The sequence below is a fragment of the Vulpes lagopus genome, chromosome 7 (assembly GCF_018345385.1).
Source record: "Vulpes lagopus strain Blue_001 chromosome 7, ASM1834538v1, whole genome shotgun sequence".
Classification (NCBI taxonomy): domain Eukaryota; kingdom Metazoa; phylum Chordata; class Mammalia; order Carnivora; family Canidae; genus Vulpes; species Vulpes lagopus.
Window position 1 is genome coordinate 50,033,560 of NC_054830.1, and position 15,738 is coordinate 50,049,297.

At 48.1% G+C, this 15,738-nt stretch overlaps 1 protein-coding gene across 1 annotated transcript in view; it reads left to right on the forward strand.

The window, feature by feature from the left end:
• The window catches only part of IRAK2 (interleukin 1 receptor associated kinase 2), a 61,600-nt gene that overhangs the window by 15,427 nt on the left and 30,435 nt on the right, over positions 1-15,738 (forward strand). The window contains exon 3 of the mRNA XM_041764268.1: positions 9,638-9,784. Within this exon, the coding sequence (XP_041620202.1) occupies positions 9,638-9,784 (147 nt within the window). The remainder of the gene's footprint in view (positions 1-9,637; positions 9,785-15,738) is intronic.

Genomic DNA, 15,738 nt, shown 5'->3' on the forward strand with positions numbered 1-15,738 from the left:
CATCTTCCTAGGAGTTTTCTTTTGACTTTTGCAATTTTCACACAGCCTCGTTATTTGGTTGTGCAACCTTGACGTTTTCTAACTTTTTGGTTTGGCATCTCAACCAGAGTCATTTCCTTCCTGGAGCTGGGCTCTCAGTGAGCGGGGAATTTTTGGCTGCTGCCTAAAGTGAAACGGAAGAGAGTGATCTCTTTCTCTCCTGAAGAGCCCGAGCTGTTGCAAGGGCCAGACAAGGCTTATGTGTTTACTTTCTTGGAAGGCTTCCCAATATCTACCCCTTGCTAAGCTAGGGAAGGAGAATGCGGGGATAGGATTCCGGGCCACTGGAGAATTGCCCCGGAGGTGGCACTGTGTGCAGCCAAGGCCCCACAGGCCAGGAGTCCACCTAACTGGTTCTAGTTATAACCTGTATTTAGCACCTAATATGTGCTAGGAAGGCATCTTACCTCACAAATCTTATTATCCCTATTTTATAAATGTGGAAACTTGAGGCTCAGAGATTAACTAACATGCCCAAAGCCACACTGCTAGTAAGCAATGGGCTGGGATGGGGACTCAGGCCTGCTTGACCTTAAACCCTACTGGGTAAGTCACTAAATGGCATCAGGTCTCACTTTTCCCCTCTGAAAAATAGGTACACATATTGCCCTATTTTTTCTCATAAACCGGGAAGCTGCAAAACAAGAGAGGGTGAGGTTTTTAAGAAGTTAGTGCTGTGTGGCTCAGGACAGGTCACCTGACTTTTCTTCCACACTATAGTTACTCCACTGGAACAGAGCGAGGCTTTATTCACTGGAGGTTTTTGGGGTGTTGTGTGAGAATGAACAGAGGGTATGTATAATGCATCTGAATCAGTCCCCAGTTTTTTTAGAGAGGGAAGGTAAGAGCTGGAATGAAAGGAGCTGCCCACCAGGGTGGCTCAGCAGTTTAGCACTGCCTTTAGCCCAGGGTGTGATCCTGGAGACCTGGGATTGAGTCCCACGTTGGGCTCCCTGCATGGAGTCTGCTTTTCCCTCTGCCTGTGTCTCTGCCTCTCTCTCTCTCTCTCTCTCTCTCTGTTTCTCATAAATAAATAAATAAAATTTTTAAAAAAGAAAGGAGCTGCCCTTTCCTGAACTCCTGCTCTGTGCTAAGCTAGTGTAACTAGGCTCCTCTGAGTTGTAAGTTTTGAACACATATTGAGATCATTTGTTAACCAGGACTAGGTTATGTTGCAGTCACACATAAACCCTGAAATCTCAGTTGTTCAACACAATGCACATTGATTTCTCAAAGTCCGGTGCTGCCTCCTTCATTCTTGTAGCTGGCTCTGGCTTCTGGAACATGTGGCTCTCAGGGTCAGTGTGGCTGGGGAAGAGGGGCCTGAAAGAGGCTCCATGGCTCTTAATTGTTTTGTCCAGAACGTGATGATAGCATTTCCACTTAAAGTCCATTGGCCAGAACCAGTCATGTGGCCCAGCTTAATTGCAAGGGAGGCTGGGTGTGAGAGGGAGCAAAGGACTCTTTGGTAAGCAATGTCTCACCTGTAGGTTACTTCAATTCATGGGGGTTTATGATAAGCCTCTACCTAATGATGGCCTGCGAGGTCTCTCATGGGCTAACCCTTGCCCAGCTCTCTCATCTGTGCCACTTTCCCCTTCATTCATTCCCTGGAGACTCCTGGCTTAGCATTCACTCAGCTAAGCCACTAGGGTCATCCTTCATCTGAGGAGCATGCCACGCTGTGTTCTGCCTCAGGACCTTTGCATAGGTTCTCTTAGAAAACTGGTCCCTCCCCAACTGCCTTGCATCATCCCATGGCCAATCCTTCTCATCCTTTGAGTCTCTGCTTAAACGGTATCTGCCCACAGAAGCCTTCCCTGGCTACACTGTGTAAATAAGTCTGTAAGGTACTACTCCCCCTGTTGAGTTAGTTTTCACCATAGAACTTCTCCCAGTTTATAATTAGAAATCTCTTATTTAACTAGCTTAATGTTGGGATCATGTCCATTTTGATAATGGATGGCATCCCCGGTCCCTAATACAATGAATGAATGAGTGAGTAAGGGTAAATCATTTTAGTAGCTGGTGGAGTACAGGTCCAGTGGAGAACCAGAGATAGAGCAATTAGGAAGGTCAATTAGGAGGTCATTCCCTCATATTTTCCTAATTTTGAGTCTAGCTTGAATTGAGAATTTTGAGGTGTGTGTATGTGTGTATGTGTATGTGTGTGTGTGTGTGTGTGTGTGTGTGTGTGTTTGTCAGTTGGACTTTGGATATCCGAAAGGTCCAGCCCAGAGACTAAAAGGGAAGGGAAAAAAGAGGATGCAGAAAGCTATGTTTGTCACTGATATGGCCAGCTGGCACCAGGATTCTTTAGTTATGTCTGAGTCACTTTTATTTGTTCTAAAAGGATCCATTTCAACCTCATGAGTCAGTTGAAGAGTAAAAATGCACCTAAAAATATTACATCACTGCCTATCTTGAGGGCTTCGAAGGGAGGGAGGGATTTCCAGATTGTACTCACTGAGGAAAGACCTTGGCAGTTAGAGTGCCCTCTGCTCTAGTGTTTGGTTTCTGGGTTTGCCACAATGTTCAGTGTCCCTGAGCAGCTGGGAAGGAGACCCCAGGCCTCTCTCCCAAGGGCTCAGTATGCATAAGCCTTTCAGTTGAAGGAAGCAGGGCATTAGATAAGCAAAATATAAATAAGATAACTAATCTAGGTTTTACTTGTTTTGAATATAAACAGAGGTAGCAGTTGAACCTTTTTCCCAGAGCTATTAATGTGAATTAAATAGGCCACCCATAGGGGCTCCTGGCTGGCTCAGTCAGTGGAGCATGTGGCTCTTGATCTCAGGATTGTAAGTTCAAGCCCCGTGTTGCATGTAGAGATTACTTAAAAGTAAATTCTTTAAAAAGAAAAAAAAAGGTCATGCAAATGAGAAAGCACTTAGGACAGAGCCTGATCCAGGGCTGGGGATGGTGATAATAAACACACTAAAGAATAGTTATCACTGTTGAGCGCTTGCTTATTTCATCCTCACGGCTACTCTGTAGGAGTCAGGTCTTCGTCTCGTTTGTCACATGAAGCAGAGTGGTTACCTGGCCAGTAAACCTGCCCTCGACTGATGGGAAGCATGTGAAATGCTGTGAGCTCATCATTTGGCTCCATGCCATAAGTGACTCTGCTTATTAGAGAGAGTGTGGACATCCTGAAATAGTAGAGAGAAAAAGGAATCCAGCCTGTCACCCACTGTGAACCACAAAGGGGACACAGAGAAATGCTCTGGCTCTGGTATATCTGTCACCTGGTGCCTGAAACTCAAGACTCATCCCTCTGGACCCTCTGGAAAGTTCCTCTGGGGAACTATTAAAAACATCCAGACTCTGATTTCATTGTTGTGAGAACCCATGTGTCAACCTCTCACTGCTCACAGCCACTAAAACTGTTACTTTAATCACTGGCATCCCCTCCCCATTCCTGGGGGTCTGAGCTGAGAGAACCTCAAGCTACCTGTCCTGTGTGTGGCAGGGTTGGCTGCCCATGGCACAGGCAGGCGGAAGCTGGTCCCGCCTCTCCTCCTGCTGGGTTCCCCTATTACTGTGCCCCATATCCACTGTGCCTTTTGAGATCATGCCACTGTCTACTGAGAGTCACAGTTTCCATTCCAGGGGTTAAAATGCTGACGATAGCCATTTACCCCAAATGCTTCCTTCAGAGTCCCTAATCTGGAAATCAGAGGTTCTTTCTGTGTGCCTTTTGGGCAAGGAGAGAGGGTAGAGGAGGGCCATTTGCACAGTTTGTGCCCCATCCCTGGCCTTGGGCTGGCTGCTTTACATATTATGCCCCACTGAGTCCTGAGGCAATCCTGGGACAGAGGGATTATCGTTACTCTGACTCCACAGAGAGCCACAAATGATGCTTAGGGTTAAGAAGCTTGCCCTTGGGCGGGGATGGGAATGGTAGAGGCTGGACTTAGAAATAGATGGGAGCTTCCCCACATTTATGCTTGGTTCTGTTCTTTTTTTTTTTTTTTTTTTAAGATTTATTTATTTATTCATGAGAGACACAGAGAAAGGCAAAGTCACAGGCAGAGGGAGAGGCAGGCTCCATACAGGGAGCCCGATCCAGGACTCGATACCAGGACTCGGGGATCACGCCCTGAGCCAAGGCAGATGCTCAACTGCTGAGCCCCCCAGGCACTCTTTGATTACAATTTATATCTTTGGATCTCATGATGCTGCAGAATCAATTTTAAGTGTTTAGAATCATTTTTGAAAATATAATCCCTGGGGGGTGGGGGAAGAGCAGGAGGCTGCCCCTAAGTAGGAATGACGTAACCAGCTGGTTGCCAGTCTTGTGTTGGCAGACAGGAAACCTGCGGTGAAATTTAGTGTTTGTGACAACCCTTCCTCGTGAATGTTCTGGCTTCCTTTGCCCCATCCTATCATCGATATTCTATTTTTACTTTAATAAGCCCTCAGGTGTAGCAGCTTGAAAGAGTGGGCATTGTGTCTTGTCTGCCCGGCTCTTTGAGATCCGGTTTCCAGGAATGAAAGGTAGAGAAGCCACGTTTTCTCCCTTTCCTGGTTTTGATGGTGGGAAAGGAGGCCCAGCCCGGCCTGCCATCCACCTTCCAGCTTGGATCTGGGACCAGCAACACAAGAAGAGAAGTGGAAATGTTTCATGTTTACACCCTCTATTTATTGTCCGCACCTGAAACACATCTGAAAACCCACAGTATGCTGAGCCTGGGGTTTCACAGGAAACTAAACTTTGTGATCATGTTGTCACCCTGGGCCTGACATGGGGCTCTGTCAGCTGACCCCTGTGGCAGGTTGGCCCTCAAGGGTTGAGGAGATGGGAGGGTGGGTGCCAGGCCAGAATGTGCTGGCAGGACAGCCACAGGACAGTTCTCTCCTTCCCGAGTGGGTCCCCCACTGTAGGCCACCACGTGTCACTGTGAAAGAACAAGAAAAACAGAGAAAAGCCGAACTATCCTCAGGATGAAAACATAAGGAAGCCCTTTTTTTTTTTTTTTTTAAAGATTTTATTTATTCATGAGAGACACAGACAGAGAGAGAGGCAGAGACTCAGGCAGAGGGAGAAGCAGGCTCCATGCAGGAGCCTGACATGGGACTCGATCCTGGGTCTCCAGGATCACGCCCTGGGCCAAAGGCGGGGTGCTCAACCGCTGAGCCACCCAGGGATCCCCCCGAAAACATTAAAGAATGTCCCACATGGGTGGAGGCCATAGAGGTCAGCCACTGATGGGCTGATGGTCTCTGTTCCAGATACATCCTGACAGGTGAAGATTTGTGCAAGAAGAGAAGTTAAAAAAGTCGCCAGCAATAGGATGCTGCTGTGAGGTCAGGCCAGGATGTTCACCCTCCCCCCACTGCTGACAATGAGGAAACCAGGCTCAGCTGGGCCTCAGACGAGGGGAAGCAGTGCTGCTTCTGGGGCCGCAGACAGCCCGGGGTGCAGGCGGGACCCTCAGGAAGGCAGACAGCTGGGAGCCTCTCCTCTTGTTGGTTATGTAGGAAGTCGTAGGCTTCCAGCTTCACCAGCTGGAAGCAGGTGGCTCTGTCCCCACTCTGGTCACCAATTCACATTCACAGCCAGCGATCGTTTACCGTGTCACTTTGCACAAGGGCCTGTGGAATGAGCGTGGTGGTATCACAGAAGGCAAAGGCGTGGGACTCCATGGGTCCCACCTACATGGCTGCTGCTGGGGAGGAACCCCCCATTTCTAGGCTCTCAGTTTGGGCCAGGAGGGGCTCAGCCTGGGGGGTCGGGTGGGGCAGCCTGGCCCATGAACAACCTTCTGAGTGCCTGGAGACCCCAGATGGGAGGGAATGAAGCTGGTGTTCTCCTGTTGTGGGTGAGAGTCCTGCCTGCAGCCCTGGCTTCCCCTTCTTCCTGCCTCAGTACTCCTTTCTTCTACCTTCCTCTTCAGGTGGGTCCCCTCATCTCCCTGAACCACGGATTCCTTTCTTGCTACTTTCAGGGTTGTGGTGAGAATACTCGTGAAGATATCAAGAACACATCTTAGACAGTGGGTGGCAAAAGCAGAAGTGAGTCAGATCCGAATGTAGAGATCGCCTGCTTGCTAATCTGGGTCAGATGGATTCTCTAGTGTGAACAGCTTCTCACTCTAGCTTGGAAGACTCAGTTCTAGTCATTATTGTAGCTAGCTAGCTGACTTCCTGATTTTTTTTTCCTCTTAGGAAACATACTTTACTTTGCAACCAATGTGTGATCATTGTTTTTTTTTTTTTTTTGATCATTGTTGAAAAATTCTACAATGTGCATAAACAGAAAACCAACCAACCCCATAATGTAAGATTATTGCTAATCATGCTATCCAGAAATAATCGCTGTTCACATTTTGTGTATGTTCTTCACCTTTGTCTCTGCATACACAGATGTCTTCTATACTTTTTTTTAAAGGTTTATTTATTCATGAGAGACTCAGAGAGAGAGACAGAGACAGAGACAGGCAGAGGGAGAAGCAGGCTCCCCCCCATAGGAAGCCCGATGTGGGACTTGATCCCAGGATCATGCCCTGAGCCAACGGCAGACACTCACCACTGAGCCACCCAGGCATCCTGTCTTCTATACTTTTACATGTATTTTACAGGAAACTGGTTACATAGTCCGTAAACTCTATTGTCGCTCAACGGTGTATTTTTTTAGAGGTTTTTTTTTTTAAGACTTTATTTAGTTATTCATGAGAGAGAGATCAACGGTGTATTAATAATGCCTTTCCGTCAATGGATAGACACATCTTTTCAGTTGCTATTAAAGTGAAAAAAACCCACCCACACAAGTTAAAAAACTTAAAGGAGCAGTCTCATTTCTAGACACAGAAAGTAGAATGATGGGCTCTAGGGGATGCAGAGGAAAGGGATGAGAAGTTGTTTTTTTTTTTTTTTTTTTTTTTTTTTTTTGAGAAGTTGGTTTTTAATGGAGACAGAGTTCAGTTTGGGAAATCGAAAGGGTTCTGGAGGTGAATGGCGAGGATGGTTGTACAACAGTGTGAATGGCCTAATGCCACTGAATTGTGGACTTAAAAATGGCCTAGGTGGTAAATTTTATGTCGTGTGTATTTTATCACAATAAAAAAATATATATATTAAAATTTTTTTTTTTTATTAAAATTTTTTTAAAGTGTGAATGATTCAGAGTTGTGTTAAATGAAAACTGAAAGACTCCCATCCTATTCTCCTTACATTCAATACGTGAGCTATTAAAGAGATAACCAATGTTTAAAAATCATAATAGATACCAATGACATTCCTGTGCATGGAGCTAAGCAGGTGATACGCATTGTGTCCCTTAGTTCTCATGAAAGGGGGCATGAAATCAATAGACTTGGGAGGTGATGGAGTTGGTTTCCATTGCAGAGCCTGAATTCTAAAGAGCTCAGCTCTGCTACCCCCTTTTTTTTTTTAAGATCGTATATTCTTTTAAAGATTTTATTTATTTATTCATGAGAGACACAGAGCCAGAGACATAGGCAGAGGGAGACGCAGGCTGCCTGTGGGGAGCCCAATGGGGGAATTGATCCCAGGACCCCAGGATCACACCCTGAGCCAAAGGCAGATAGATGCTCAACCAAGGAGCCACCCAGGTGCCCAATAAATAAAATCTTTTTTTTTTTAAAGATAATTTTATTCAAGAGAATAACATGTCATTATCAGGAAAGTAGAAAGCCACCCATCATCCTGCACTCAGCCTCCTCAACTAATTTTGTGCATTCCCTGTAGCCTTTCTTCCCACGTTCCCACCCTTCCCTCCTGCTTTGTGCAGGCAGCCCCTGGGTGGTGGCTACAGAGGGGACCCGGGGGGCTGGATGGGGGACACAACAGTGGTGTCTCAGTACTCCTGCTGAGTCCAGTGGGGGCGGTGAAACCAGCCCTGGGTCTGAATCTTTATCAGTTGTTTGGGGACAGATCATTTCACCTATCTGAACCTCAGTGTGCTTAAAAATAAAAGGCAGACAATTCTGTTAGCTGCCAGAGGTTGTCATGAAGATCAGACAATCTGTGTGGTTCCATACAAGCATAGTGCCGTGCATTTTTAGGTGTTATTGTTCTAGTTGCAAAGTTTGGGTGTGAAAAACATGGCCCTTTGGTAACAATCGGTTTTGTTTAGAGAGAGACACAGTTCATCTGTCAGAGGAATTGCTACCAGAGGGAGACTCAAAGGCTGGAGATGTTGTATCCTAGGCCCACCTGACGCATGTGTGAGCAAGTCGGAAGCTTTCCCCAGGATTTCAGTGTCCCTGATTTTATGGTTCTCAAATATGAATCCACCCCAGACCACCAGAGGGTGAAGGGCCTGGAATGCAGGGCTGTAGAATTTGGGTTTGGTCTGGAAGGTAATGGGGAGATACAAGGATTGGGAGGAAGAAGAGTATGTACTTCATCTGGACAGTGTGAGGTCATAAAGCCTTTAAATGGGGAAGTGATGAGGCAAGACTTGTGTTTTAGCAGGATGTGACCTGGGGAAGGTCTGGAGGCTGCTCCAGCTGGAGGCAGCTGCCGACGGGGGGAGACAACGCCAGGACAGGGGAGGTGGAGGCGAGAGGAAGCTGTATCACAGAGTGCAGGCTCTGAGAAGCTGGTTGGGAGCTGGTGTAAATACACCCTCACAGCAGCTTCAGGGTTTCCACGTTGGTGCAAAGGGGAAAGGGATTCCTCTCAAGAACCAGGGGACTTCCACCCAGGCTTCTCCAGCCAGTCCTGCCTGCCTAGGCCATGTGATTTTTGGTGAGCCACTTAACCTGCTCAGGCCTCAGTTTCCGCATTTTTAAATAGGGATGAAATTGCAAACAGCTTGTGAGGATGTGAAGGATGCACAGTGGGGCCTGGCATGCTTGGCACTGAAGCTGGCATGGCCACTGTTTGCAGGGGTCCCATCTGTAAGATGGGGAAGGATGCACATGGTTCCACTGCCAGCAGAAGGGGAAGCTATAGGACTGCCAGACTTTTATGTTTAGGGCCTCCACTAGGGATTCAGTGGGGTGAGTAGCTTTAACTTCCTTGTGTTCAGGAAACATTCGTCTACAAAGCCCTTTTGCGTCTGTGTTCCCATTGCCTTCGTCTCAACAGCCCTGGGAGGTAGGCACACAGATGCTATCATTATCACCCTCTCCATTTTATAGGTGAGGATACAGGCTCAGAGAAGGAGAGTGCCTTGTCTGAGGTCACACAGCTGGTCGGATCGGAAGGCAGTTTTGTGTGACTCAATGTCAGAGCTGGACCAATCACAGGAGATTGTCGTGTCCCCCTTCTACATACACAGAGAGGCCGAGGCTGGGAGGGAAAGAAGTCAGAGGCCACAAGTGAATTCGAGGCAGAGCCAGGAATGAGCCCAGGTCTCTGACTTGCAGACCCAGCCTCTTTTTTTTTTTAATATTTTATTTTTTTATTCGTGAGAGACATAGCAGAGAGGCATTGATACAGGCAGAGGGAGAAGCAGGCTCCATGCAGGGAGCCTGATGCAGGACTCGATCCCAGGACCCCAGTATCATGCCCTGAGCCTGATGCTCAACTACTGAGCTATCCAGGTGCCCCCAGACCCAGCCTCTTCATGACTATCTCAATTCACTGAATAATAGTAACTTTCTTTCTTTCTACCTTGTGTCAGGGAAACCAGTTCCTGAGATCAAGTGTTCCTTCCTAGACTTTCCGGAAGCTGTGAAGCCAGGAAGGCCCCTAGAAGCTTCTGTAAGAACCATGGAAGATGAACAGGAGAAGGGGCCGTCTGTAAGGCCAGCCGACTTTCCAGGCCCAGGTATTTTAAATTAGATTTAACTTTTTAATTTAAAGGAAGTGTATTTAAGGAAATGTTTTATCTATCAGGATAGTCAGCTCAGCATATAATAGCAAAAAATTGGAAACAGCCATGGGGATGGTAAAATTAACGACAGTTGGTCAGAACAATACAATACTGTTAAAAATGCTACGGATGTGTGTATGTACTCAGAAACATGCTTGCAATATAGTGAATTTTAAAAGCCCCCCAAAGTCAGATAACAGAATATATACCACTTATTATCATTTTTATAGAAAGAAATTAAGATAACTGTAATTGAGGGCTCTCTCTGGGCCAGACACCATTCTAAGTACGTCAGAGATGCTGACTTATGTGATCCTCAGTTGGCTGCCCAAGTTAGGTATTGTGATCGTCCCCATTTTACAGATGAGGAAACTGAAACATGAAGGGGTTACACAGCCTGCTAAGGTCATATGCTCTGGGACCTAGGTATTTTCCCTGTGGTTTCCCAAACCCCGAGCATGGGCTGGTCCTGCTGCCTGCCTCTGCCTGGGAGCCTGATAACTTCTCTGTCCATTCTCCAAGCCCCAGGGCCTGGGCCTCTCAGCCTGGCCATGGGTGCTGTCTGACAGGTGCTGCCTGCCACCTCCCCCACCTTCCTCTCCTCCACACATCGCAGATCTGCTGGTTGCTCTATAGCGCACCTGAGGAACCCAAAGGAGAAGTGATTTGCTCAAGGTCACGCAAGTAGGAAGTAGCACCTGAGCAGTGTGATTGATTGATTATTTATTTATTTATTCATGAGAGGCACAGAGAGAGAGAGAGAGAGAGGCAGAGACACAGGCAGAGGGAGAAGCAGGCTCCATGCAGGGAGCCTGACATGGGACTGGATCCCGGGACTCCAGGATCACACCCTGAGCTGAAGGCAGTTCTAAACTGTTGAGCCACCCAGGCACCCCTGAGCAGTGTGATTTAAATGCCTCTGTTCCTAACACCATACACACTGCTACCCCACAGCCTTTCAGACCATTTCAGATTTGTTTTCATCCCCTTGTGCCCATGGAAGGGTTCAGGACAGTTTGCCAAGTGATGGAAGGACTCAGCCAGCAGGTGGCTTCCCTGGGATGGTGGGTAGCAGGCAGGGTTGGGGAGGACTACTATTCACACCCACGTGTCCATTCTCACCACCTCTTCCCGGGGGTCTGGCCTCCCTTCTGCTCCCCTGTAGGCTCCTGAGTGCTGAGCAGCAGGTCTCAAATCCAAGAAATCTCCATTCATTGATGCTGTCCCTGAAGTCAGGGTCAGGGTTGGCCTAGAGGAGTGTGCCTGGGTTTTTGTATTAGACAAACCTGTATCTGAGTCCCACTTCCCACTTTCTAGATGGAGAATTACTTAGCTTCTCTGTACCTCAGTTTCTTCATTTAAAAAAGTGGCCACAGGAGCACCTAGGTGGTTCAGTTGGTTAAGTATCTGACTCTGATTTTGGCTAGAGTCATGATCTCGGGGTTGTGAGATCGAGTCCCATGTTGGACTTTGTGCTTTGTGTGGAGTCTGCTATCTGACTCTCTCTCTCCTTCCTCTGCCCCTCTCCGCATCCATGCATTTGTGCAGTGCGTGCTCTCTATCTCTCTCAATGAACAAATAAAATCTTAAGAAACAAAAAAAATCAAAGAGCAAGCACAGTAATGAAAGCCTGTGCCAGTATGTTGTAGTAAGGAATCAAACACCTCATTGTTGCTACCGTGTAGGTGCTCATCAAATGTTAGTATTAGCAGTGTTCCCAACTCCCCAGATAGGTTGCAGCTGGGAAATTAATTTTCCACCAGGGAGATAGACGCAAACAAAAATAAGTGCAGAACTTTGATCAGCAGTTAGAGATAAGGGGAAGTGATCCTAAAGCAAATGTCATACTGGCTGGTGGCCAAAGGGAAGAATCAGAGTAAAACAGGGAAATTCTAGGGAAATGCGACCCGGATGGAGGAGGTGATAGAGGTCACAACTTGGTCTGGCCTTCCTTATCTAGGCGACTGCAAGTCCAACTTCATTGGGCAAGGCCCGAATGGCCCTCGGGAGCACATTTGCCCCAGCAAGTCAAGATGATAAATAAACACAGTCCACAGACGGAGGAAGGAAGCTGGTTGTCTCTCTTTGCCCAAACAGAAACTAATCATGAATTTAATCTAATAACCCAAACCCCATCTTCTCTTGGGGAAATGCTAAGATTCCGTTGGGCCCCCAAGTTCAGGCTGACTGATTATTGTGCTTGAGTGGAAAATGCAGAGGTGGTAGTGGCGGCAGGGGAAGACAGGTGGCAGTGATGCCACTTGCCATGTGGGAGCTGCTGGCCCAAGAGCTTCTTGTGCCCCACCAAGTTGCCCTGATGCTCCCCTGATGTGGGGGCTCTTGTTGCTCCCCTGGACAGCTGGGGAAGGCTGCATCACCTGCTGAAGCTTCATGGCTGAGAAAGTGGTAGGGCCAGGATCCAGCTCAGGGCAGTTGCTCCTGAATCCAGATGGTAACCTCTCCCTGCACGTACTGATTCCCTTGTGGGTGGGAAGGAAATGGGAGAGAGACACAGAGGAGGAGAATACATGAGCACGAAAGCCATCAACGAGTTGTGAGCCACTCATTAAACAGCTTCACAGGGCACCTGGGTGGCTCAGTGGTTGAGCGTCTGCCTTTGGCCCAGGTCATGATCCCAGGGTCTTGGGATGGCTCACCCACAGGGAGTCTGCTTCTCCCTCTGCCTATGTCTCTGCCTCTTTCTCTCTGTCTCTTATGAATAAATAAATACAATCTTTAAAAATAAATAAACAGCTTCACAAAGCTGGAATTCAGATAATAGGGCTTTAGTAGCCGACGTACCTGTCACAAAGTCTTAGCTATAGGAGAGGTTGTCGGGCTATCTGGCAGGATCTCTTATTCTGCGCATAGTTTTACCAGCTCTGGGACACCCTGTGTGCCAGAGACTGATCTTTGTGCTTTTTAACTGTCATCTCGCTTATTTTGTCTAGACAACAACTCTACCAGGAGTGGGCTTTTCCTGCTCTTTTTGCATTTGAGAAAGCTCAAAGAAACGAAGCACAGGTCACCCTGGTTCAAATCTTAGTAATGAAAGAGCCAGGGGCAGCCCTTGTGGCTCAGCGGTTTAGTGCTGCCTTCAGCCCAGGGCCTGATCCTGGAAACCAGGGATCCAGTCCCATGTCGGGCTCCCTGCATGGAGCCTGCTTCTCCCTCTGCCTGTGTCTGCCTTCTCTCTCTCTCTCTCTCTCTCTCTCATGAATAAATAAAATCTTAAAAAAAAAAAAAAAAGAGCCGGGACTTAAGGCCCTTTCTCTCTGATACTGACAGAGGACATGGGGAAGCTGTAGAGGCAGCTCCACTGGTGCCAGTCACAGGACAGGATGCAGGAAACCTCAGATCAGAAGCAGCACCTCTCTAATGTACTTTACTCATGCCTTCAGTGACACTCAGCAGAATGAGATGCAATGTATTCTGCTTGGTAACGCAGACATTCCAGAAAGATTGTTGTAGGAAATATTTTTTTAGTGAAAGTTTTGGCACGTGGAGGGTGAGTGATTTGGAAAGGACATGTGTAAAGAGTGTCTTCCCAGACCCAGGGCTTCCACCAAGCATTTACAAAGCAAGTCTAGTTCTTATCCGATTTGTCAGCTTTGTGGTATTGGCTCAAATCCCATTCCTTTTTCTCCCCAAACCACAGGGATAAAGAGCCACTCCTTCAATGAGTAGCCCTCATATGTCGCAAGAGCAGACCTCAGTGACCACCCTCCCAACCCAAGAGGCCTAGTAGAGCCCTCAGGTGAACCCCAGGCATCAATCCAGACCTGAAAGTCATGGTTAATGCGAGACCAGTGCTGGCCTGAGAGTCACTGGGCAACGGGAGAGGAAGAGGGACCATCTGTGCCCTGAGAGCCCTGCCGCAAGGCCAGGGTCAGGGTGAGGGCAGAACTTGAGGGCTCCCAGTGGTACAAGAGAACACAGATGTTAGAAAAGATGTATATCTTATGCCCAGGAAACTAGGGGTTTCAATTAAGGCTAAGTATATAATGTGTGTGAATTAAAGTGGATTGAAAGAAAAACATCAAGTAACTCACCGTGAGGTAGTACAGAGCCACGGCCAACAATTAGGAGATGGAGGAACATGACCACAGTTTGGGGACACAGGCCAAGGGTACCAAGCTAAGGCCAAGAGAAGGCAGGGCCTGGGCAGAGGCAGCAGTGGCAGGGAGCCTTTCTGCAAGGCATGGTCCCCGGGCCCCCTAGCAGAGGCCTGTACTAGACTGGGTCACCTGAGAGGCAGAAGGTTTCTCCTCCTCCTCCTCCTCCTCCTCCTCCTCCTCCTCCTCCTTCTTTTTTAAAGATTTTATTTATTTATTCATGAGAGACAGAGAGAGACAGGCAGAGACTCAGGCAAAGGGAGAAACAGGCTCCCTGAGGGGAGCCTGATGAAGGACTCAATCCTGGGACTCCAGGATTACACCTTGAGCTGAAGGCAGATGCTCAACTGCTGAGCCACCCAGGTACTCCCAGAAGGATTTGCACAGAACAAATGCCTGAGAGAAAATGGAAAGGAGCTGGGCAGGGCTGGGGGAGGCTTAGGGTCTGGAGCCAGGAGAGGGGGTGAGAAGGTTGGGGGGGGCGGTGTCTAGGGCAGGCTCACTTGGAATCTTCAGGGAGATCAGGGCCCGGGGTCTCCCCTCATTTTCCCCTCCACACCCAGCCAGAAGAGCAGCCCCTAGGCAGCATGGGTGGTTTTTGTGGGGTGGATCTGAGAGGGTGGTGGAGCTTGTGGTCCGCTGTCTGGGAGCAGCAGCTGGTCATCAGCAGACGACTCAGGGAAAGAGCCTTAGGGTGCCCCCTCTCTTGGGCTCTGTGGGGATGACAGAGCCTGAGCCTGCGGTAGTTGAGCTTTGTTTTTATCAACTCCCTGGGTTAATAGTTAAGTAAGCCCCATTTTAGTTTCCTCATGGTGCTATTTTCAGTTTTCTGAATTAAGTTTTTTTTTTTTATGGCCAAAGTTCTAGATTAATCACTCATTTCCTGATGTTATAAACCAGAAATACTTGAAGCAGGTGGATTGGGCCAGTAACCCCGATGTCAAGGCCAGATTCCCTTGGAGGGCCGGCACTCAGTTCTTCGGAGGCCATCCCAGCCACGGGGCCACCTGGGTGTCTCCAGATGGTGACATCCGGAGCTTCTGGCTTCTGGCTGAGGCCTGCTCCTGTGTGGATCCGTCACCGCAGCTCATCCCTCCTCCTGTCTCATCCCTGGCTTGCATCTGCTCCAACTCATCCAACTCCAGGGTGCCTCATTAGTGTTCAGGTTAATTTTTTTTGTGGTGCCCAGTGAAGAAATGTCCCCTTTTTAACCTGGCTTTTACCTGACCCCAAGCTACTCCTCAAGCCTTCTCTCTCCTGAATCTTCTTCATTCACAAAGGGATTAAGAGTGCAGACTTCAGGATCACCTGGGTGGCTCAGTGGGTTAAGCATCTGACTCTTGATCTCGGCTCAGATCTTGATCTCAAGCCCCTAGTTGGGCTCCATGCCCCACATTAGGTGCCCTCTGTGGAACCCACTTAAAAAAAAAAGGCGTGGATTCCAGAGCCACTGGCTGTGTGCCCTTGGAAAGGTTACTTTACCTCTCTCTGCCTCAGCTTTACAGATGGTAAAAGAGAATATGATCTACTGAGATAGTTGTGAGGCTTAAATGACTTCACAAGGTGGCTCATTTAGAGTGACGTCAGTGTTAGTTAACTAAGCGTGCCTGGAGTACTTTATGTGTGCTGGGGCTTGCCCACTCATACCTTCACACAGCCAGCCCTACTTCCCCAATACCCTCTGACCTCAGATCCACTTTTTAAAATCCTCTATGAAACCCTCCTTGGCCTCCCAACCTGCTTTGGTGACCTCTGCTGCCTCCGCCCTTGGAGGCTGGTCATTCTCATTGCTGT